The 24793-nt window shown below is 40.7% G+C and overlaps 1 protein-coding gene across 1 annotated transcript in view; it reads right to left on the bottom strand.

Annotated features, from left to right (window-relative positions):
- Nucleotides 1-554: 554 nt before the first annotated feature.
- The window catches only part of LOC122540113 (MORN repeat-containing protein 1-like), a 44992-nt gene continuing 20753 nt past the window's right edge, over nt 555-24793 (bottom strand). Inside the window, exons 7-8 of the mRNA XM_043675422.1 lie at nt 2815-2911; nt 555-688 (exon numbers count right to left, since the gene is read on the bottom strand). Coding sequence (XP_043531357.1) covers nt 555-688; nt 2815-2911 — 231 coding nt within the window. The remainder of the gene's footprint in view (nt 689-2814; nt 2912-24793) is intronic.

Raw genomic sequence — 24793 nt, 5'->3', positions numbered from 1 at the left:
ATATTAATACCTGTTTGGGGGAGGGCGGGGGGTGATATTGTTAATTTGTGCTGAGAGATTTTGTTTTCGCTAGACAACATTGCACCTTATTCCAAGTCATGTCTAGCCAGAGTTATATCATGTCCTCTATCATCAAGGTGCTCAATTTGCCAGAGTTTTATTTCTCACCCAAGTGGTAATTCTTCATATGCAAACTCAGGTAATTAGTGCTTCCAGTCAATAAAACTGGGAAGCGGGGTGGGTGGGGGATGGTGATGCCACAGCTGTATTGATTTGGTGGGATGACATGGAGAAGATGCATCAGACTCAAGCCTTTTGCTGGTTCTTGCCCAACATTCAAACATATGCCCTTTCCCACTGGGCCAAATGCAACAGTGCTGCTGTTACTCAACTGGAATTAACGAACTGTGTACATTGTCCACATGACAATGTCAAGAAGAGCTTTCAAGCCTGAATGATTTATTTAGTGTCAGACAGTGCATATGTCTGCTAAACTACTAGAGTAGCATTAAGTCTCAAGTGATGTTTGCCTCTGGTTTCTAGGAGCTCTATAATTATGATAATGGAAGACCCTTACCTTTCACTATCTCGCCTTTGTTGTTTTGGAGCTGAACTTCAACAGAGAAAGGACAGCCCTCCACCACCTCCCGTATTTCTTCACCAAGGATCACCAGCTTACTGGCTTCAGCTATCCCAAAAGCAGACAGATTACATTATTTAAAAAATATTGTTAGTTATACACTATAAGTTAAATAACACTAGTAACAGGGACCCCAGCCTTAGACTAATGAATTAATTCTGTGAAGAATGGAATGTTACTTTACTTTGTGAATTCTCCTTTAAAATGGAAAAGGTTATGAAGGCAAATGGGTAGCAAAGAGCTAAGGACAGAGTTGAAGGATGTGGGAGCATTAATGTCCTCAGTGCAAAACCATAATCTATTACTACAGAGCCGCATTCAACAAAACAAAATGTACACTGAACTGTAGTCAGAGAAAAAAAGTGTACAAGCCAAAGTTATATTCAAACAGACCACACCTTGAGTACTGTAGATGCTCTGGTCACTGAGACTCAAGGGAGGTATATAAAGAACCACCACCAGAGATGAACTACAACAATACAACACAAAAATGCTTCATCTTATGACTTAATTCATTACAAATAAAAATCTTTCCCAGCCAACTGTTTCAACCCCATTTTTATTCTTTTCAGTGCCACATTCTTTCCTATTTCCCTTAAAGGCAGCGACTTTTACTGGAGTACATGTCAATAGGCACCTGGATAATAATCTTAATTTATGTATAACAGTTAATAGTACGAATTGGGGAAATTATTCCATCAGGAAATGAATCTCAGGCAATTTTGACTGATTTTTCACCCATTGTCTACACACCGATACTTCCAGCTGGCTTTGGATTTGGGAACACTGCCTGATACAAACAATGTAACCAGAGTCATCCTCAACAGTGTTCATAAACACCTTGTTCTGTGATTATATCCCTAATTTCTAGACTCCCCAGACTAAAGAAACAAACTGTTAGTATGTACTGTCAACTCTTTGTGAGAATTTTATACATTTCAATGAGATCATATTATAAAGTGGAGAGAGTATAGACCTATTCTATTCAATCTTTCCTCATCTAAGGCATCAATCGCATGATCTTTTGTTGCAAACCCTCCAAGGTAAGTATGCTCTTCCTTAGGAAAGTAAACCAAACTTGCAGTTTTCCAGGTATTGTCTGAACGAAGTCGATGTAATTGCAGGAGGTCTGATAACTGTTAAGGTCCAACCTTTTCACACTAACCGTTAAAATAACACTTGCCTTCATGGACCACATGTCATAGCTGCAAACTAACTATCTTCAGACCCAATACCATCACTGTGAATCAATTTAGATACTGATGATAGCTTCCTTGTGCACATCCGCTGGCCCAGGACAGTAATAAACCGATTATGATCCTGGACTAGCTAACCAGAAGTCATGAATTCAAATCTTCAATTCAATAAATCTGGGTATTTTGTTCCTAATATCAGAGAATGGATCTGTCACCCCATACTATAGTTCCTGTCCTGCATCACGTGGTTCACTCTTTGAAATGCCTTGTCAAGCCAAATATGGTCAATAATCGTAGAATCATAGAAGCTTTACAGCATGGAAGCAAGCCTTTCTGCCCATTGACTCCACACCAACCCAACACCACCACCCCCACCCCCCTCCTCCAACCCTACCCCTATAACCCTGCATATCCCTGGACACTGTGCGCAATTTAGCATGGTCAATCAATCTAACCTGCAAATCTTTGGACTGTGGGAGGAAACCAGAGTACCCAGAGGAAACCCAAGCAGACATGAAGAGAATGTGCAAACTCCACACAGACAGTCACCAGTGACTGGAATTGAACCTGTGTCCCTGGCACTGTGAGGCTCAGTTAATCACTGAGCCACTGTGCTGCCCAGTAGTCTTAACAGTATTATCCATGCTCTTGACAAACATAGTAAAGACAATGGCTATCAAGAGGAAATATACCTAATAAAAAAAATCTTTCCAACAAAATATCAAATGTTTGGGATGCTTACAAAATAGCTTTTGTGCTAAAGTATAAAATAAAGGAAACAGGACCACTTGATGACAAGCAGTGACTATTCAAATATCCATTAAAAACACATAATTGTATGCCCTCTAAATTTTCATCAGATCATAACCTCTTAGTACCCTACATCACTAAAACAACACGAACTACATAATTGTTAATCAATGACTGTGTTATCAGTGTGACAAGTGCAATTGGTATTGCAGTCTGAAGGGTACGCACCGGCGGGACGGCCATTGATCCATATTCCATCATAAATGACTCCACTACAATGAATCATGGAGCCTTGTCCATTAAACAGGTCATTTCTCCACTGTCCCTGAAATGAAAGGAAAACATTTCAACCACTGTTGTGAAGTCGGTTAGAAACCACCCTCTCTCTTTACCAAAACCAATACTTTACACGGAAGCAAATTTTCCGCAGGACCTTATCACCTCTAATGAATGATATCCTCCATACAAACGTGCCTCACAGAACCACATCCCCCCCTATATCCCCACAATAAAACAATATTCGCCACATTATTGTGACCCAGCCACAATGTTAGCACAAAATAATATTTTGCACTACAAACCCATTACAGAAGCATATCCTCCAAAGAATCATATGCCCCCCCCCCCCCACTATAATACCAAAGCTCCCCCATTATAGAACATATGGCCATTATAAAACTATACATCCCCTATGGTACCATATATCCACATTGTTGCAGCAGGGTAAAGGGAGCATGCCACTGCACCTGGCAGCGCTATGTATAGTCTGGGAGCTTTTGTTGTTGGCACTGATGCAATGCAAAGCAATTCCAGGTCCTCACCTTGGTGAATACAAAATTCAGCTGCTATACACAAACTTATAAATTGTAGCAAGCATAAAGAGCAATCAGAAGATCTGTGAAAATTCCTCCCAATTGCAAATAAGCAGAGTAGGCATTCAACAGATCAAACTATCACCCAAACTCTTCTCAAGGGTATTGGCTCATCTTAACATAGACCATCAGCCTTCTCTATCATCTGGTTTAAGCTGGCCATTCTTCACGTGAGAACCTAGGCAGACAGTTTTGGCGGGGATTATTCAATTGTGGAGCATTTCAATGCCAGATTGTTAGATTAGTGCCAACTTTTCTGAAGTGATTCTTTAAGTACACATAGGTATACCTATGGGCGGCACGGTGGCACAGTGGTTAGCACTGCTGCCTCACAGCGCCAAAGACCCAGGTTCAATTCCCGCCTCAGGCAACTGACTGTGTGGAGTTTGCACATTCTCCCCGTGTCTGCGTGGGTTTCCTCCGGGTGCTCCGGTTTCCTCCCACAATCCAAAAATGTGCAGGTTAGGTGAATTGGCCATGCTAAATTGCCCGTCATGTTAGGTGAAGGGGTAAATGTAGGGGAATGGGTCTGGGTGGGTTGCGCTTCGGCGGGTCGGTGTGGACTTGTTGGGCCAAAGGGCCTGTTTCCACTGTAAGTAATTTAATCTAAGCTAAAAGGTAACATGACTGTCCTCACAGCATGCACTATCTGTAATGCTGAGACTCCAGGATAGACACAAAGTCACTGGATCAAAATAGCCTCTTCAATCTGATACTCTCTTTTTTAATCTTTCAATAGGCTGCTTACAAAAAATGAATGCACCTCATTTGTCATGCATCACTCTACCTTGGATCGCTGGTTGGCATGCATTGGATCTGATGGCCAGAGATGAAAGAGTAGCACTGGAACATATTATGCTACTTTGCACAACAAAAATTTTGATGGTTTCCAAATAAACTTTGGTAATAAATGGTATGCAGTCAGCAGCTGTTTGTGCATCTTTTAACCCATGTAGGATGTTTGTGTACAGTCATTATAGTTGACCTGTAAGTAACATGTTTGATTCCTGGAGGTATTCCGGAGAAAGGGTCCAGGCAAATACAAGGAGTGTTTTTCTTCAAAGACATTGGAATGCATGGGGAGCACATTCCTATCAACTTATTTCCCTAAAATTTCATAGGTGAAAGGAACTCTAAGAATCCCCACCTGTTCAGTGTAGTAAACAGCCATAACTGATTGAGCAGGTGTGGAGAGCAAGGTCTCCTCTGGGAAAAAACGGCAGAATACAAGCAGCCAACAAATTCTCCATGTTCCAAACATTTGGAGCAATCATTGTAAAATCTCTGCTTAGAATCTTAACCAAAAGCTGACAGATGACAAGTACTCTTACAAAACAATCTAAGACATAGAAGCAGTAGGACACCATACAGCACATGAAGTCTGCTCCTTTGTTCACTCAGATCATAGCTGATTCTCAACCTCAAATTTACTTTCTTCACTAATCCCCAAATTTCTTCCCTTTGTGCCCATAAATCATTCAGTTTCAGTTTTATATAAACCTAACGGTTGAGTACCCCTGCCATCTGGGGTGGATAATTCGGAAGATTCACAAGCCTGAGTGAAGAAATGTCTCCTCACTTCTGTCCAAAATGCTTATTCCCCAGTTCTGACACTATATATCTAATTTCTGGACTCCCCAGCTCAAGGAAACAACCTGTCAGTATATACTGTCAAATCTTTGTGAGAATTTTATACATTTTAATGAGATCATGTTTTATGCTTATACAGAGAATATAGATCTATTCTATTCAATCTTCCCTTGTCCAAGGCATCAATCTAGTGTATCTTTGTTGCAACCCCTCCAAAGTAAGTATATTCTTCCTTAGGAAAGTAAACCAAACTTGCAGTTTACCAGGTATTGTCTGAACAAAGCTTATGTAATTGCACAATCACCTGATGAAGGAGCATCGCTCCGAAAGCTAGTGTGCTTCCAATTAAACCTGTTGGACTATAACCTGGTGTTGTGTGATTTTTAACTATGTAATTGCAGTAAGTCTTATAACTGTTGTACTCCAACTTTCTTGCAATAAAGGCAAACATAACATTTGCCTTCCTAACTGCATGTCATACCCACAGGATAATTTTCTTTGGGTCCAATACCAACAATTTTTAGTCTCTCATCTTTTAGAAATATTGTGGTTTTACTATTGTTCCAATAAAAGTAGATAATCTCCCATTTACCCAAATTACAGTCCATCTCCCAGCTTTTCATAACTCACTTCACATGTTCAAATTCCTTCGCAATCTCTTTCTGTTCTCCATAAGGTTTACTTTCCCACTTAGCTTTGAATTATTAACAAATCCTGAAACATTACACTCTGTTCCCTCATGAAAATAATTGATATAGATTGTTAATGCTTGTGCTCAAAGCATTGGCCCACATGGTACCTACCAGTTATAACCTGCCAGCTGAAGATTTGCTTATTCCTACTGACTGTTTTGTATCCATTAATCAATCCTTAATCCAAGTAAATTAATTACCACCAAAAAAGGGCTGTACTTGCTAGGTTTCTGGCCCTAACCCATACTATTGATTCTATGGACAGCCCCTCTCCATTTTGTCACTCATCAGAATATAGTACATTTACATCTCTGTCCCTCACAAGGATACACAATCCCTCTGTAACTTATAGGACATTCAGTGCCTTTAGAATTCTGTCCCTCAAGGCCATTCAGTCCCTCTGGAAATGTCCCTCACAAGGTCATTCAGTACCTGCACACTTCTGCAAAGTTCCTCTACATTTACACCCCTCACAAGGCCATACAGTCCCTCTGGAACTCTGTCCCTCACAAGGAGATTCAGTACCTATACACATCGACAAATTTCCTCTATACTTATGTCCCTCACAAGACTGTAAAGTTCATTACAACCTTCAACTCTGACAAGTACTTACACGATATCTCTAACACTTCGGTCTCTCACAAGAACATACAATAACTTTACACCTCTGTTCCTCACAGGAACGCACGCACAGTCTCTCTACACCTATCCCTTCTTTGAATAGGCATTTCTTTATACCTCTCTCCCTCATGAGGAAATGCAATTGCAACTTGAGAGGAATGTATTACTTGGTTTGAGGACTAATTATCAGCTTTGGACTAGAAAGGAGGTATAATCACAGAATCACAAAATTGTACGGTGCAGGTGGTCATTTGGCCCACTGAGCCTACACCGGCTCTTCATATGTCCATCGTTATCTAGCACCAATCACCTGCTTTTTCCCTTGCACACTATTTCTAACCAAACAAACATTGAATGCCTTCTTGACTGCCTCAACTGAAACTGCCTCCAGTGCATTTCTAGGCAGTGCATTCCATACCCTAATTATTACTTATTTGAAAAAGGTTTTGTTACCATCACTCTTGCTTCTCTTTCACATAAGTTTACATCTATGCTCTCTCATTCCTGTTCTTTTTACAAACGGAAACATCTTCTCCTTAACCGCTCTATCCAGATCACTCGTGATTTTGAAAACCACCATCAAATCTCTTCTCAGCCTTCTTCTCTCGAAGAAGAGCAGTCCCAACTTCTTAAATCTATCCTCATGACTGAAGTTTCTCTTTCTTGGAATCATTCTTATGAATTGCTTCTATACTCTCTCCAATTTATTCACATACTTCCTGCAATGTGGCACCTACAACTGTACACAATTCTTCAACTGAAGTCTAAGAAGTGACTTCTACAAGTTCACTATCAACTCCTTGCTCTTGTATACTATGCCCAGATTAATAAATCCAAGAATGCTTTATTAACTGCTCTCTCCATCTGTCCTGCCATCATCAGTGCACATATATACAGGTCCCGCTGCTCCTGCACTTTAGAATTGTACCACTATTTTATATTGCCTACCAGAGTTCATCACCTCACACTTCTCTGCACCAAACTTTGTCTGCCATCTATCTCCCCACCTATTTATCGATGTCCTTTTGGAGTTCATACTGTCCTATTCACAGCTTGGTTTCTGCAAGTTTTATGTCATTTGCAAACTTTGATATTGTCCCTTGCACACCAACATCCAGATCATTTATATATATCATGAAAAGCAAGGGTCCAGATGCCCATCCATGAGGAACTCCACCTCAAACCTTCCTCCAGCCCCCAAAAAAGCATTTTTATCCAGCTAATTTTGCATACACCTTGCTACTGTCCCTTTTATACCATGACCTATACTTTTCCTCACAAGTCTGTTGTGTAGCACTGTAGCAAACACCTTCTGGAAATATAAGTATAGCCCATCAACAGCATTATTCTGTTACCTCTTCAAAAAAATCTCCAGCAACTTAGTTTCTCCTTTAGAAATCCATGATGGCTTTTCCTAATCAACCTATTCTTTTTCATGACTACTAATTTTATCCCAAATAATTGTTCCTAGAAGCTTCCCCACTACCAAAATTAAACTGCCTGGTCTGTAATTGCTGGTATTATCCTTACAACCTTTCACAAACAAGGCCATAAGTTGTGCAATTCTCCATTCCCAGGAGTTGAGGGAAGACTGAAACATTACAGTCAGTCATCCAGGAAACTCTGGATTTGTTTGTTCTTTCCCATTCAAAGGAATATGTCTTGACTGTTCATTGAAGGTAGCCCATTGTTCAGTTACTGTTTTTCCTGCCAATCTCTTGCCCCAGTCAATCCAGCCCAGCTCTGTTCTTCCTTCACTGAAGTTAGCTCTCCGCAAATTGATTTTTCTTACTCTGGATTATTGCATGTCATTCTCCATCACTACCCTGAATCTTATTATGTAATAATCACTGTCTCATAAATATCCTCCAATATAGACCACCTCATTTTCAAGGATCAGGTCCAACAGTACATAGTTTCTTGTACTGTTAATATACTGCAGTAAAAAGCTCTCCTGAACACAATCTAGGAACACTTGCTGCTCAATGCCTCCTAATCTACCTGTATCCCAGTCCATATTTTGGTAATTGAAATTCTGCCATTCTCTATAATTTCTATTAAATAACAAATAAGCCAACACTTGAGACTTGCTGGTAATATTCTTTTCATTGTTAGAAATTGACATTGATCCAAATGCTGTGGTCCACTGTTCAACAGTAAAACTCAAGTGTCGTACTCATGCATTTCCTCCCTTTTTTTAACTAACTGGCATATAACTTCACAAGCAAGGCTTCTCCTTCATGCCCAAATGGTCATTCTTAATCAGTGAGAATCAAGAGTTTCTTCAACCTAATGGGGCCAGGATAGAAACCTGAGCCTATTCTCTCAAATGAGTGATTTAGCTCACTGGGTAGTCATCAGGAGCAGGAAGTCAGGTTAATTTTCCGTTCCTTAGCCCAGGGATACTAACAGCTTCTATTAGCCTTTCACCATTCTGGTTGGGAGATAGACTGGGTATCAAAACTTTCTGGTGTATACCGTTAGTGACTCAATGCACTTGGAAATGTTACCACTAACAGCAGCTGCATTTAAATGTTTTCTCCATTCTCAACCTTTTGTATATATTAAAAATACCCTTGCGTCTAATGAACAGGACAAAGAGGAAAGCAAATTAAATCCCTGGAATATTTTCAATAAAATTCATGCATGAAAAAAAAGGCCAAAGGGAATAATAGAGGAATTCACTCCAGGATTTTAGAAGAATGAAGAAGTGAGGAAAATGTTTTTCTGTCCCAAACAGATGTTATTAGAACATAGAATACTTCACCTCAAGAGAGGTGTTGAGGTACAGGCCGTTACATTATTTAAAGGAAAACTGGACAGACGTAAAAATATAGAAGATCAAAAGATAATGGATAGGGAACTTCAACTAAAGCTGTCTACTTCAATTCAAGTGTTAGTACTGATACCAGCACAATACAATGAAAGTCCTTTTCTATGATTTGATCATGGTTCAAGTTTGAATACTAGTGCTTTTACCTGCTTAGGGATCATTTAAATCATACAAGTCAAGAGTATTAATAATAAATCTACATTTATTAAGCTTGTATATATTAAATTTTAGCCAAAAAGAGTTACAATTTGGGAAGGTAGTGTATGGAAATGCGATATATTTCCACTTAAATAGAGTCAATAATGAGAATTTCCAGGTTGAACAAAGCACAGGTAATACTGTTCCTAATAACACTGCCTTAATTATCTAATCTCAGTTTTAGGAGAGAATACCTGACTTAATTGGTGTAAATTTCCAGGCTTTTTAAAAAATATCTTCGTATGCATGGAATTATCAAAAAGAACTCATTTGGCTAACCAATTGTTTCACCCTGAATTCCACAGGTTGCACATCCCATTAATATGACCCTTCATGATATGATGTTAATATGCTGTGCCATCAGCTTTTTTATTAATCCATGGGATGTGGGCATCGTTGGGGAGGAGAGTATTTATTGCCCATCCCTGAAGAGACAACATTGCTATGAGCCTGGAGTCACATGTAGGTCAAACTAGGTAAGGGCAGCTGTTTCCTTCCTCAAAGATAGTGAATCAGATGGATTTTCCTGACAATTGACAATGGTTTCATAGTCATCTGCCATGGTGGGATTTGAACCCAGATCCCCAGAACATTACCTCGGTCTCTCGTCGAGCAATAATACAAATGGACCATTATTTCCCCAAGGAATAATGCTTTGGGAAAAATGAGTTTAGAAAGCGATTTTCTTCTATTCCCTCACTTAGGTATGGAATAAATAGTCTATTTAAACATTCATGTTCTCCACTTTGTGTCACACCACTTATTTCTTCATTTAATTGACCCTCTGCAAATGTCAGCTTTGACAGACCATTTGATTGTGAGGACCCCACAGCTAAATATGATCCAGTCCTCTCCTGGCAATCATACATCCTCATTTCCAGCAGGGAGGTGAGGACCAGGAACAACTTTATATCGGATTATATACATAGATTCTATAGAACAGGTCATTCAACTCATTGATCCTAGGTTAATGTTTTCACACCAACCACATTCCACTCTACAATTGTTTGCTAACTAACTGCATTATTCAGTATCCTTTCTGTGCTCATTTTAAGTCACTGTCCATCTGAATCTAGTTTAGAGTAATCTGCTGATGTATCCAGCTGACCGATAGAATGGATGTCTTTTCTGTCTTCCAGTAGTAAGATTCTTTATTGAAATTAGTTTCAGCTTATGAACAAACAGACTGCTCATAATTTCTGGTAATAAACAGACAACCTCCCTTAGGGAGCCTTCAAATGATGACAAGGCCTAGAGGAAGGAAATGTCAAGCTGCGTTGCTCTTGGAAGATTGGGATCCACAAATGTGTTTGAGGTAGAGTAGGCCTGGCTTCTTCCTAACCCAGAAATATTCAGGCCAGCTTCAGTTCTGCCTGACTGAGTCAGCTGACAATGAACAGAGATTTAGGCAATAAGCATCTTCATCAAAATTTTGACAGAAAGCATGTGCTTTGATACAGCATTTAATCACATTTTTAGGATATGCCAAAACGTTGCACACCCAATGATTTAAATAAAATGTGACCAACTGAGCCAAATATTATACCTCACTGAAAACTGAAAATAGTACTCCACTATTTCCAGAGTCATCACAAAAGTTAAACATAGTTTAGAAAATCATAAAGTTCCCCAATTTACTTGATTTTCAGACAGGTTAATGGAAAACACAGACCAGGATTTTGTACTTATCAAGAATAGCTATTCATAACAAGTAAGTATACTCTTGCTACATGTAAATAATTATGAACCTTTGGCATAACCTTACAAGTCAAAACTCTAATTCTCTTATAACCTCCCTCTTACACACAAGCACATGTAAACAAGTACAGGTGTTATGGAAGAAGGGAAAAATTGGAAAGCAGTTCAGTGGTGTCAATTCACGGGATTTGCTGAGATGTTTCTTGTGCTGATCAGAATGCTGCTTCTCAGTTTTCCTTCTCCAGATTCTTTTACTGGTTTACAAGAGGCACAGGTTGACTGGCTCACACTAATAAAAAGTCTCCGACTTATTAAAAGTCATAGCTTATAGAAACTATTAAAGAAAGAATAAACCAGTTTTCTTCAGGTTTAAAGTCATTTTATTGCAGAGAACAGACACAGCTCTTGAGTTGGTGGAAATCTGATAGCTTCGCCCTATCTTATTCACAGCTCAAAGCTGTTCAGCTACCTGAGATCCAATCACATAGTTGTTGTTTGCCTTTGATAACTGGTCAGTATTCCACAGAACAATCAGCTCCTGGTTGCCAACTGAATCTCCATTTGTACACAGCCTTAGCTTCAGTTTGTCTGCATCTTCTTCCACTACTCCTTGAACTAGCAGCTGTCTAAGCACTTCGTACAATGATGTCAGATAACTTGCTTTCAAAAACATGAAATAACCCCTCAACAATCCTGGTCTTACTAGTGTTTTCCTTATTTCAGTCCACAATCAAAAAGACAGAAAAAAAATTGTATGTGTAAAAACTATCATTCCCAACTTGTCTATTCTAAGGCTGTAGATTTCAGAAGCGCTAGAATAGCCACACTGCAGTGTGATGATGGGGGCTGTCTGGTACAGTATGGGATGGGGGAAAAGAGTGTTGGTAGCGAGGGAAAAATTAAACAATTAATTATTGGCTTGTGACCTATTTTAAAAATATTGAAATCATGATCCAAGTTCTATCTCCCCCATCCGCAACACTGGCATGTTAGAAATGACTGCAGTATTTTCACAAAAGAGACAGGAGATTTAAACCCAAATCCCACCATGCTGACCTTTAGAGGCAAATATGAAGGAAGCAAAATTAGTCAAAACCTGAAGGCCAACACTCAGCATAAATTTGCATTACATTCACATATTGGTCATAGTGCAGCAGAGTTTCAAAATGATTAAGTGTTGTTTGTACTAGTCTTCAGCAACCAACGCGTAGAGAGGTATTTGCTGCAAATCCAAACATTCGTTCTCATAGGCGGATAGTAATTCCCCACACAAAACTCCACAGTCCCAGCCGTTAATACTCAAAAATGATTCATTACCTAGGCACTGGATTATTACAGAATTGTTTTGCTAAGTGCTTTGCAAAGAAAATTCCAAAATCCCACTGTCAGCACTACAGACAAGCAAATCATCTTAAAGTGCAAGGAGCTTTAAAATAAAGACTGATTTAGAATTTTGTGGTTCTTTGCTTGTTTGGATCTATTTCTGCTGATTTTGTGTGAATTTTCTTTTGTTTGATAATGCTGAATGACAAAATTTGAGGGGTTACTGCATGTTGCAATGCAAAAGAGCTGAAAGTCACCGACACATGCTAAATGACAGCCACTGAAGCATATAAGGTCTAATTAACTTTGTCCCACTTATGCTAGTTTAGTTCTCTTGCAGTGCTGGGCTCAGTAACACTTCCAAGTTTGTTACCTAGTGCACTCAGCCATGCACACAACTTTGTTAGTGCCACTATTCATTGTCTACCCCTTGTTGCAATAATATTTTTATAGTGCACCATTGATGTATTTCACCACTGTCAGTGGTTAGACAGCAACTAATGATTTCTGGGATGTTAGACAACAAGCATAAGCATCAGGCTCTATTACTGTGCTATCCCTTTATGAGGATTCAAGCCTTAAAAAGTTACATGCCCTAGACAAGTCTGATGTATGGTTGACTTACAATTCTATTTATTATCAGTATTGTTTGTTTATCCCACTGTAGAATCCATATTTTTTCTTCAGTTACGACAAAACTAATAATACAATGTATTGAAAATAATGTTACAAAACTACTGTGCTTTCATGTAGCACCTTAAATGCAGTAAAACATGCGTTGGCATTTCATACAAGATAGGTCAGCAGCCCTGGTTAGCGAAACCTTTCACCTTTGAGTTTCATAATTTGGCCACTTCTGAGAAACACTCAGCTCTTTCATGTCTTTATTCACATAGCTTTTCAGGTTTTAGACCTTTTAAGTCACCTCATCAAATACTCCAAGAGCTCCTATCTCCTTTCGGCCAAATTTTTAAAAATGAATTTACACAAAAATTCACTGTTCCTTCTTTCTTTTTACAACTATGCACTGAATGCTTACATTCTCCAGCTCCTGTTTAAATCTTTTATTCATACTTTCCGTGTGGCTTCTGTCCTAACTTCTGTCCTGTTGGTACTGCTTCCAGGTATACAGTTGCCAGATCACATGGACTAGTATTTAGGTAGCACTGCTGCCTCACAACGCCATGGACCTGGGTTCGATTCCAGCCTCGGGTAACCGATGGTGTGGAGTTTGCACATTCTCTCCGTGTCTGTGCGGGTTTCCTCAGGGTGCTCTGGTTTCGTTCAACAATCCAGAGATGTGCAGGTTAGGTGGATGGCCCATAGTGTCGGGTGCATTAGACAGAGGTAATGGGTCTGGCTGGGTTACTCTTCTGAGGGTCGATGTGGACTTGTTGGGCCAAATGGCCTGTTTCCACACTGTAGGGAATCTAATCTAAAAATATTGCAACTGATCAATTCAGAAGATCCAAATGGTTTTCAAACATTCTTTGAAAATAAAAACACAGATTCGACAAATTTAGAATAGCTACACATTTTCCTTATAGTACTGCTCTTGGTCAAAGATCATCACAGATCTGAAGCCTGGATAAAAAGGAAACTTTATTGTAGTAAAGTTTTCTTTACAACAATGTTCAAATTGCAACAATTTCTTAACATCATAAACACTTTTAAACTAATGTATTTCATGTCATACTGGTAACAACAATATACACTGTCTTATAAAGTAAGTTTGAAAATTGAACAAGGTAGCCATAGGTTCATTTCCAACTTTTCTTGGAACACCTAGGTTGTGGCTTTTATATACTAGCACCTTGGGTTTGCACTGGTCATGTTGCCTTTTTTAAAATATAAATCTGTATTAGACTTTGTATAGTCAGGATTAACACTAATGAGGAATCCAAAGGTTCTATAATCTGTTGGGTCTGGTTAACTTTGTCAAGATCAACATTGTTGACTGCAGGCAAATGATATGGTTTCAGGGTACAGGTGGCTATGAATTGGAATCCATGGAGAAATCCCATTATGTTACTTCTTATTTGCTTGATTCAACAATTTAATTTGTTTCTCCTTAAAGCTAGACATTAAAGTATCCAGCATTTTACTTTTCAAAACAGATCTGAAACTTCTGGTCAGTTTTTAAACTCTCGATATCCATTTTTTTTCATATTGCCGTGTTTTTAACGTACAAGTCTTTAATAAACATTCCAGCCGTCCAAATATCTGAACAGTCCTTCCCAACAATTGAATTCATATCATCAAATTTAAATTCAGGATCATTCTTAGCTTTAAGTTCCTTGCCATGATTTAACCATTTCATTTTATTTCCCAGGACACACAGGTTTAACACTGACTCTTTTCATACAAACAACTTATTCCCCTGTCAAGTCAAATCTTCCTTAGCTGCTTTAAAAGACTGTTTGAGTTTTTGATGTTTAGAAAAGCAAGTGTCATTTAAAATAAGCACCAGAAAATTTGTGCATATCTGAAGTCCTAACATACCCTCTCAGAAGGCACTGCTCCATGGGACACGGAGGACTGCAGATGCTGGAGAGTCAGTCGATAAAGTTACGGTGCTGGAAAAGGCACAGCATCTCAGACAGCATCTAAGGAACAAGACAGCCAACGTTTTGGGCATAACCCCCTCATCAGAACTGTGTCACTAGGACAGGACAAGAGTCCTGATGAAAGGTTATGCTCAAAATATCGACTCTCTTGCTCCCATATGCTGCCTGACCTGCTATGCCTTTTCCAGTGCCACACTTCATAGGCACTGCTCCCTGTCAGCAATGGGGAGAAAGTGAGGACTGCAGATGCTGGAGATCAGAGCTGAAAATGTGTTGCTGGAAAAGCGCAGCAGGTCAGGCAGCATCCAAAGAACAGGAGAATCAACGTTTCGGGTATGTCCCTTCTACTCAAATTGTTACACCTTACTAACTTTGAGATTCCTCACAAACCTAAAATAATGTCATAGAGACATAAAGCACAGAAGCAGAGCCTTAGGTCCAACTCGTCCATGTTGACTAGATATCCTAAATAAATCCAGTCCCATTTGCCAGCATTTGGCCTATATCCCTCTAAACCCTTCCTATTCGTACACCCATCCAGATGCCTTTTAAATGTTGTAATTGTACCAGTCTCCACCACTTCTTCTGGCAGATCATTCCATATATGCACCACCCTCCATGAAAAAGTTGCCTCTTAGGTCCTTGCTAAATCTTTCCCATCTCACCTTAAATCTGTGCCCTTTAGTTTTAGATTCCCCCAACCTGAGGAAAAAACTTTGTCTATTTAGCATATGCATACTCCTCATGACCTTATAAACTTCTTTAAGGTCACCCTTCAGCTTCTGATGCTCCAGGGAAAATAGCCCCAGTCTATTTTCCCCCTAAGCTCAACCTTGGCAACACCCTTGTAAATCTTTTCCAAATCCTTTCAAGTTTTACAATAGCCTTCATACAGCAGGGAGACCAGAATTGCACGCATTATTCCAAAACTGGCCTAACCAATGTCCTGTACAGCCACAGCATGACTTCCCAACTCCTATACTTAATGCAGTGACCAGTATTGGAAAGCATACCAAATGCCTTCCTCACTAGCTTATCTACCTGTGACTCCACTTTCTAGGAATTATGAACCTGCATTCCAAGGTCTCTTTGTTCAGCAACACTCCCCAGGATCTTACTGTTAACTGTATAAGTCCTACCCTGATTTGCCTTTTCAAAATGCAGCACCTCACATTTACCTAAATTAGACTCCATCTGCCACTCCTCAGCCTACCTGATCAAGATTCTGTTGTACTCCGAGCTAACCTTCTTTGCCAATCACTAAACCTCCAATTTTGGTGTCATCTGCAAATTTACTAACCATACCTCCTATGTTCAAATCCAAATCATTTATATAAATAATGAAAAGCAGTGGATTCAGCATCAATCCCTGTGGCACATTCCTGGTCAAAGGCCTCCAGTCTGAAAAACAACCCTGCACCACTGCCCTCTGTCTTCTACCTTTGAGCCAGTTCTGTATCCAAATAGCTAATTCTCCCTGTATTCCATGTGATCTAACCTTGCTAACCAGTTTACCGGGGGAACCTTGTCGAATGCCTTACTGAAGTCCATATAGATCACATCCACCACTCTACCCTAATCAATCTTCAACGTTACTTCTTCAAAAACAACTTCAAAAAATTAAGTTAGTGATTCATGGTTTCCCACACACAAAGTCACGTTGACCATTCATAATCAGTCCTTGACTTTTCAAATAAATGTAAATCCTTTCTCCCAGGATTCCCTCCAACTTGCTAACCTCTAATGTCAGGCTCACCAGTCTATAGTCCCCCAACTTTTCCTTTACACCTTTCTTAAACAGTGTCACCACGTTAGTCAACCTCCAGTCTTCCAGCACCACACCTGTGGCTATTGGTCACACAAGTATCTCAGCAAGGGGCCCAGCAATCACTTCCTTAGCTTCCCATAGAGTTCCAGGGTACATCTGATCAAGTCCTTTATGCATTTTAAGACGTCCAGCAACAACTCCTCTGTAATATGGACATTTTTCAAGATGTCCCCATTTGTTTCCCCATGTTCTATATCTTCCATATTCTTCTCCACAGTAAACACTGATGCAAAATATTTGTTTAATATCTCCCCCATCTCATGCAGTTCCACACACAGGCAGCCTTACTGATCTTTAAGGGGCACTATTTTCTCTCTCTAGTTACCCTTTTGACCTTAATGTATTTGTAGAATCCCTTTGGATTCTCTTTAACCTGATTTGTCAAAGTTATCTCATGTCTCCTTTTTGGCCTCCTGATTTCCCTCTTAAGTATACTCCTACTGCTTTTATACTCTTCTAGGGACTCACTCTATTTCTGCTGTCTATACCTGACATACGCTTCCTTCTTTCTCTTGACCAAATCCTCAATTTTTTTAGTCATCCAGCATTCCCTACACCTACCAGCCTTGACCTTCACCCTAACAGGAACATACAGTCACTGCACTCTCGTTATCTCATTTCTGAAGGCTTCCATTGTCCAGCCATCCATTTACCTGCAAATCTCTGCGTCCAATCAACTTTTGAAAGTTTTTGCCTCATACTGTCAAGATTGGCCTTCCTCCAATTTAAAAATTGAGTTCTCGATCTGGTCTATCTTTTTCCATCACTATTTTAAAACTAATAGAATTATGGTCACTGGCCCCAAAGTACTCCCCCACTGACACCTCAGTCACCTGCCCTGCCTTATTTTCCCCAAGAGTAGATCAGGTTTAGCACTGTTCTAGTAGGCACATCCATATACTGAATTAGAAAATTTTCTTGTACACACTTTCATCTCCAACCAAGCTCTCAACACTATGGCAGTCCCAGTCCATGTTGGAAAGTTAACACCCCTACCATAACTATCCTATTGTTCTCATAGATAATGGAGATCTCCTTACAAATTTGTTTCTCGATTTCCACTTACTGTTAGGGGGTCTATTGTACAATCCCAATAAGGTGTTCATCCCTTTCTTATTTCTCAGTTTGACTCAAATAACTTCCCTGGACATATTCCCAGGAATATCCTTCCTAAGTATAGGTGTAATGTTATTCTTAATCAAATTTTCCATTCCTCTTCCTCTCCTGCACCCCCTGCCTTTCTATCCTTCCTATAGCATCTGTAATCCCCAGGACCTGTACCCTAGAACTCTGTGGGAAGCTAAGGAAGTGATTGCTGAGTCTCTTGCTGAGATATTTGTATCATCGATAGTCACAGTGAGGTGCCGGAAGACTGGAGGTTGGCTAACGTGGTGCCACTATTTAAGAAAGGTGGTAAGGACAAGCCAGGGAATTATAGAGCGGTGAGCTTGACTTCGGTGGTGGGCACATTGTTGGAGGGAATCCTGAGGGACAGGATGTACATGTATTTCAAAAAGCAAGAACCAACTAGGGATAGTAAATATGGCTTTGTGCATGGGAAATCATGTTTCACAAACTTGATTGAGTTTTTTTGAGGAAGTAACAAAGAGGATTGATGAGGGCAGAGCAGGAGATGTGATCTATGTGGACTTCAGTGGGCATTTGGCAAGGTTTCCCATGGAACACTGGTTAGCAAGGTTGGCCATTTGGATACAGAAGAGGTGGTGGAGGGTTGTTTTTCAGACTGGAGGCCTATGACCACTGGAGTGCCACAACGATCGGTGCTGGGTCCATTACTTTTCGTCATTTATATAAATGATTTGGATGTGAGCATAAGAGGTTTAGTTCGTAAGTTTGCAGATGACACCAAATTGAAGGCGGAGTGGACAGCGAAAAGGTTACCTCAGGTTACAAAAGGATCTTGACCAGATGGGCCAATGAGCTGAGGAATGGCAGATGGAATTTAATTTAGATAAATGCAAGGTGCTGCATTTTGGGAAAGCATATCTTAGCAGGACTTACACACTTAATGATAAGGTCCTGGGGGGGGTGTTGCTGAACAAAGAGACCTTGGAGTGCAGGTTCATAGCTCCTTGAAAGTGGAGTCGCAGGTAGATAGGATAGTGAAGGCGGCGTTTGGTATGCTTCCCTTTATTGGTCAGAATATTGAGTACAGGAGTTGGAAGGTCATGTTGCAGCTGTACAGGGCATTGGTTAGGCTACTTTTGGAATATCACATGCTATTCTGGTCTCCTACCTAACGGAAAGTTGTTGTGAAACTTGAAAGGGTTCAGAAAAGATTTACACGGATGTTCCCAGGATTGCAGGTATAGGAAGAGGGTGAATAGGTTAGGGCTGTTTTCCCTGGAGCATCAGAGACTGAGAGGTGACCTCATAGAGGTTTATAAAATCATGAGGGGCATGGATAGGGATAACAGATAATGTCTTTTTCCTGGGGGAGTCCAGAACTAGAGAGCATAGGTTTAGGGTGAGAGGGGAAAGATATAAAAGAGACCTCAGGGGCAACCTTTTCATGCAGAGGGTGGTGCGTCTGTGGAATGGGGTGTCAGACGAAGTGGTGGAGGCTAGTACAATTACAACATTGGATGGGTATATAAATAAAAAGGGTTTAGAGGGAAAACGGCCAGTGGAACTAAATTGGGTTGGGATATCTGGTGGGCACGGATGAATTGGACCGAAGGGTCTGTTTCCATGCTATATATCTCTATGACTCTACCCTGGAACATTAAGCTGCAAATCCTGTCCGTTCCTGAGCCATGTCTCTGTAATTGCTCTGATTTCCCAGTTCTATGTTCCCAACCATGCCCTGATTCATCTGCCTTACCTGTTAGGTGTCTTGCATTGAAATAAATGCAGTCTAATTCATCAGTCCTACATCATTCTCTACTTTGTTCCTGCCTTCCCAGACTGTTGGACTGGCTCCTTTTCTCAACTGTACCAGTTTCAGACTGATCTCTTTCCTCAGTATGTCCCTGGGTCCCACTGCGCCTCTCTCTCTCACACCCCGGCTCCTACTAATTTAAATCCTCTCAAACAGCTCTAGCAAATCTCCCTGACAGTATGTTAATCTCTTTCCGATTCAGGTACAATCCACCCTTCTTGTACTGGTCACTTCTACCCCAGAAGAGATTCCAATGATGCAAATCTGCCAATCCTTCTCCCCTGCAACAACTCTTCAACCTCACATTCATCTGCTCTATCCTCCCATTCCTACCCTCACGAGTCCGTGGCACCAGAAGCAATCCAGATAATACTACCCCAGAGGACTTCCTTTTAAAATTCCTACATTTTCTCCTCAGACTCTCATGCCTTTCTCTTCCTATGTCGTTCATTCCAATGTATACAATGACCTACTGGTGGTCCCTTTACTTTTAGAGAGCATTCTGCATCCTCTCAAAGAGATTCTTGATCCTTGCAGCACAGACACAACACACCATTCTGATGTCTCACTGTCGGCTGCAGAAACATCTGGTCTGACTAGACTGATCAATTGGAACCTAATGTACCCCTCATTACATTACAGCCAGTCTCGGTACTAGAAACCTGGCTATTAGTGCTATATTCTCCTGAGAGACTATGACACCCTACATTTTCCAAAACAGCACACTTGTTTGAAATGGGGATAGCCACAGGAGACTCCTGCACGACCTACTGCCCTCTCCCATCTTTCCTGGGTGTAACCCATTTACTTGACTGTATCTTTGGTTTATCTCCCTCCCTGCAACTGCCACCCCTAGCTCCTGTAAATTCCTCAATGCCTCTAACTGCCGTTCCAACTGATCCATGCTATCCAACAGGATTTGCAACCAAACACTTCCTGCTGACGTAATTATCAGTAGTATGAAAACCCTGCCTTATCTCCCACATCCGACAGTAAGAGCACATCACTCTACCAAAGCCCTTCTTTGCACCTTAATGATCTCCAGAGCCAGAAACTAGAAGAGTCTTACTGCTCCAAAAATAAAACACTGCTCCTGGTTAACATAGTACCTATCTTTTCTATTTTTAATGTTTAATCAAGAGACAGATCTCAATAAAACATTTAATCAAAAAGGAACCCACTCTACTCACTATTGTAGATTTACAAAAAAAGCTGTAAGTTGACACTTGAAAAAGCCACTTAGCTGCACCCCTGCTGAGTTCTTCCGCACGGGTTTCAGTTACTCCACTCGACCTGTTCTACTATCCATCAGTAGTATCCCACCTGCAGTCCAAGATAGCATCAGCACTGTTCCACAAAGGGAACAGAATTCCTTCACCACTGTTCATCTGATCGTCCATTTTGAGAAAACACTGCACTGTCGGAGGGTCAGTCCTGAGGGAGCACTGCATTGTGAGATGGTCAATACTGAGGGAGTGCTGCACTGCTGGAGGCTCAAAAACTAAAGATGAGAAAGACTGACAGATTGCTTTCACATATTAATGGGATACTTGGTGTTAGATAATTTTACTGAATCTAAGGGGTCATTACAAATCACAACTTAGAACACAGACAAATTCCAATGGCTGTGATGTGAAGGATATTGGAGACGGATGGATGTTGAGAGTTGGGACATGAAATACCAGTGGGATGTTGATGGCCTCAATAGCTTTTTTTCCCTTCTCAATCTTTTCATATGAGGATACGGTAATGATCAAAAGCAGAGATTACAGGCTTCACGTAGTCTACTCAGAGCTAAAGGGAAAAAAACAGGCATGTGTCTCCAGCTAAGTCTTGCAAATTTTTGGCTAACTGTCAGTTTTGTCAGGTTTCACAGAGGATTTCTCTCCATAAGGCCTTACACGTTTTCTTGCTGAATCTTACCAAAACTGCCTCATTAACTTCCTACCCTGCCCCTCTCAAGCAATTCTAATCCCATTCTATCACTTGCTGTGCCCAGAACATCACACCACTGCCAAGACATCCTGGAATGGATTGGCAAGTTGGCACAGAGTCTAGAGATACCCTGCAAGTTTTTTGACATTTGCACTGGACATGGCAGACAAGGGAAAATTAGCTTCCCACTTTGCGGATAGGCACTTAGCAGTCCTGTTGGCCAAGGAGGCGTAGAGGTGGGAAGTCCTTCTCCCCCAGAACCAGCAGAGGAGGCAATAATTCCAGATTATGCCAGATCAGTCTCAGGCAGAATGCACAGTAATGTGGGTAAGTCAATGACCTTCTCCCACTCCACTAGCACAAGCACCACTATCGACACTCCAATACCTCACACTCACTCTATTTCTGCCATTGTATCTACCAACCACTAAGGCTTATGCTCCACCAGTCTCATTGTTGCCTGCAACAGATTCCGCCATTTGTGCTCACCCACCCAACCCCTGACACTGCTCAGTCACAACGACTTTTAAGAATATGAATGAGGAACATTAAAAGTGAAATGAAAAATGCTCGCTGGCTAAGGACCTGGTTACCAATAGTGAAATGGTGAGAGAGCATGGATGTGTGCAGCAGAAAGAATTCATTCAGCAAAGGTTGGAGTATATTGCCCTATTAATTTCTCACTATGGGTTGGTTTGCGATGCAGTGTGATATCAATTCCCGCATTGGCTGAGGTTACCATGAAGAAAACTCTCTTTCTCAACCTCACCCCTCACTCAAGAACTTCAGGTTAAACCACCTGAAGTCGTCTCTCTCTAATGAGAGCAGAGCCCTATGGTCCTCTGGGACTATGACCACTGTTAACTTTACTATTAACTTCTCACATTATTAATTTTGGCAGGTTTAAGTGCATCAGAATTTCAGAACATTCAAACTAAAACTCATAACTCCCAAGCACACATACAAGCACATTTCCAGTGAATGGTGTGAAAAGAGAAGTGATTATACTATGGGAAAATGATGTTATCATTCACTGAATCTGAATTAATTCATTCATTACACAGTGCCATGGTGAGGTAACGTGTTCCTGCCTGCACACACTCCACACAGCTGCAATACTGACGTCTGGGGAGACTGGAGCCTGGAGCCTCCAGTGGGCAATGACGCCAAATGGCATCCAATGTCCTGTAGGAGTTAACCATTCGGACGCCGAAGTTTTATTTTATTCCAAGCCAGATTTTTCATCGACTGGTCTCCTTCCCATAGAACACTGCCATTTAAGAGTTATTTGATCATGTTTCGCATCTTTTGAATTCTATTTTGAAAGCAGAGCTAAAGATGAAAAGTTATGAACAACATGCCAGTTGCAAAACTATTTTATACAGGACTAATCATTTAGGATTGAAGTTTTATTTGTTCCGAATTTTAATCAGACATACACTTCATTATGTTTCCAGTCCTTTTCCTCAGAGCACAAAACTTTCCCCACCTAAAATGGGTAGCTTGGTCACCACCTCCAACAGCTTTGCGAATGGTATCCTACAATCCAGCACTGTAGCCTGTAACTATCCCAACTATCCCCTCTGACTTTCCCTTTAGCGGTACAGCCTAGACTTGGGGGGGGGGGGGGTTCCTGCAGTTATCACTCAATGGAATTCGCACTTAAACTTCCTTAACAATCCCGCAATAGGAGAATCCCCATTCACTGCTGTAAAGTCCCATCCATCATTCTGAATCTACATTAAATCTCATTTACTGGTTTACAGTGGGATGAACTCCATCATTTATTTCTTCATGAGAAAAGTGGCCTCCCATTTACCACTCCCCAGAGGGAGTGACCCCCCCACCCATTTACCACTCTCTAGAGGGAGTGACACCCCCATCTACCACTCGCCAGAAGGAGTGACCCCCCCCCCCCACAGAGGGGCGATGGTAGAATGGTAGTAATGTCAATGGATTATTAATCCAGAGACTTTGGGGACATGGATTCAAATCCCACCACAGCAGCTGTTGGAATTCAAATTCAATTAATGAAAACCTGGAAAATAAAGCTTGTCTTAGTAACTGTATGATCAATACTGAAAACCCACCTCATTCCTGAACATTCTTTAGTGAAGAAAATCTACAATTCTTACTGGTCTGGCCCATGTCTCTAGCATCACAGCAATATGATTAACTCTAACTGATACTCTGAAATGGCCCAGGAAGCCACTCAGTCATAGAGATGTACAGCATGTAAACAGACCCTTCAGTCCAATTCATCCATGTCGACCAGATCTAGTCCCATTTGCCAGCACTTGGCCCATATCCCTTTAAACCCTTCCTATTCATATACCCTTCCAGATGTCTTTTAAATGGTGCAATTGTACCAGCCTCCACCACTTGCTCTGGCAGCTCATTCCATTCATGCTCCACTCTCCGTGTGAAAAAGTTGCCCATTGGATCTCTTTTATATCTTTCCCCCCTGACCTATGTCTTCTCGTTCTGGACTGCCCCACCCCCAGGGAAAAGACTTCGTCTATTTATCCTATCCATGCCCCTCATGATTCCTATTGACAGAATGTTGTCGGGGCTTATAGTACCTTCAGCCATTTTTTTGATATCACATGGAATGAATCAAATTGGAAAAGTAAGAGTACCTAAGGTTGCTACCAAGAACAGTGCAAGTGACTAAAACTTGTTTAGTTTTAGTCCTAAAACTAAACAAGAACTCATGTGGATTTTTGGAATGTGGGTTTTACCGGAGAGTTGTGCATAATTTCAGTTTATTAACTATACCATTTACACACTTTTTAAAGGAAAAAGCAAAAGCGGTATGGTCAATAGCACGCCAATTAGCTTTTGAAAAGCTGAAGGCAATCTTTAAAAATGAAGCTGTGTTGACTCCCTCCTAACTTTTCCAAACATTTCAAAGTGGCAGTCAATGCTAATGATTTGCGGGTTGGTGCTTTCTTTTTACAGGATGTTGTGTCAGGAGTAGAGATGCCAGCACAGTACTTCTCTAAATAACTAAATCAGTATCAGAAGCACTTACTGTAGAACAGACTTTGGATTGTTGTTAGCCCTTCAGCATTTTAAAGTATCAAGGAAATATTAACTTACACTGATCATAATTCACTAGCCTTCATTGAAAAGGTTAAAAAATAGA

Source organism: Chiloscyllium plagiosum, chromosome 34 (assembly GCF_004010195.1).
Source record: "Chiloscyllium plagiosum isolate BGI_BamShark_2017 chromosome 34, ASM401019v2, whole genome shotgun sequence".
NCBI lineage: Eukaryota > Metazoa > Chordata > Chondrichthyes > Orectolobiformes > Hemiscylliidae > Chiloscyllium > Chiloscyllium plagiosum.
Note: the sequence above shows the minus strand (reverse complement) of the source record. Positions and strands in the feature narration are given on the sequence as shown.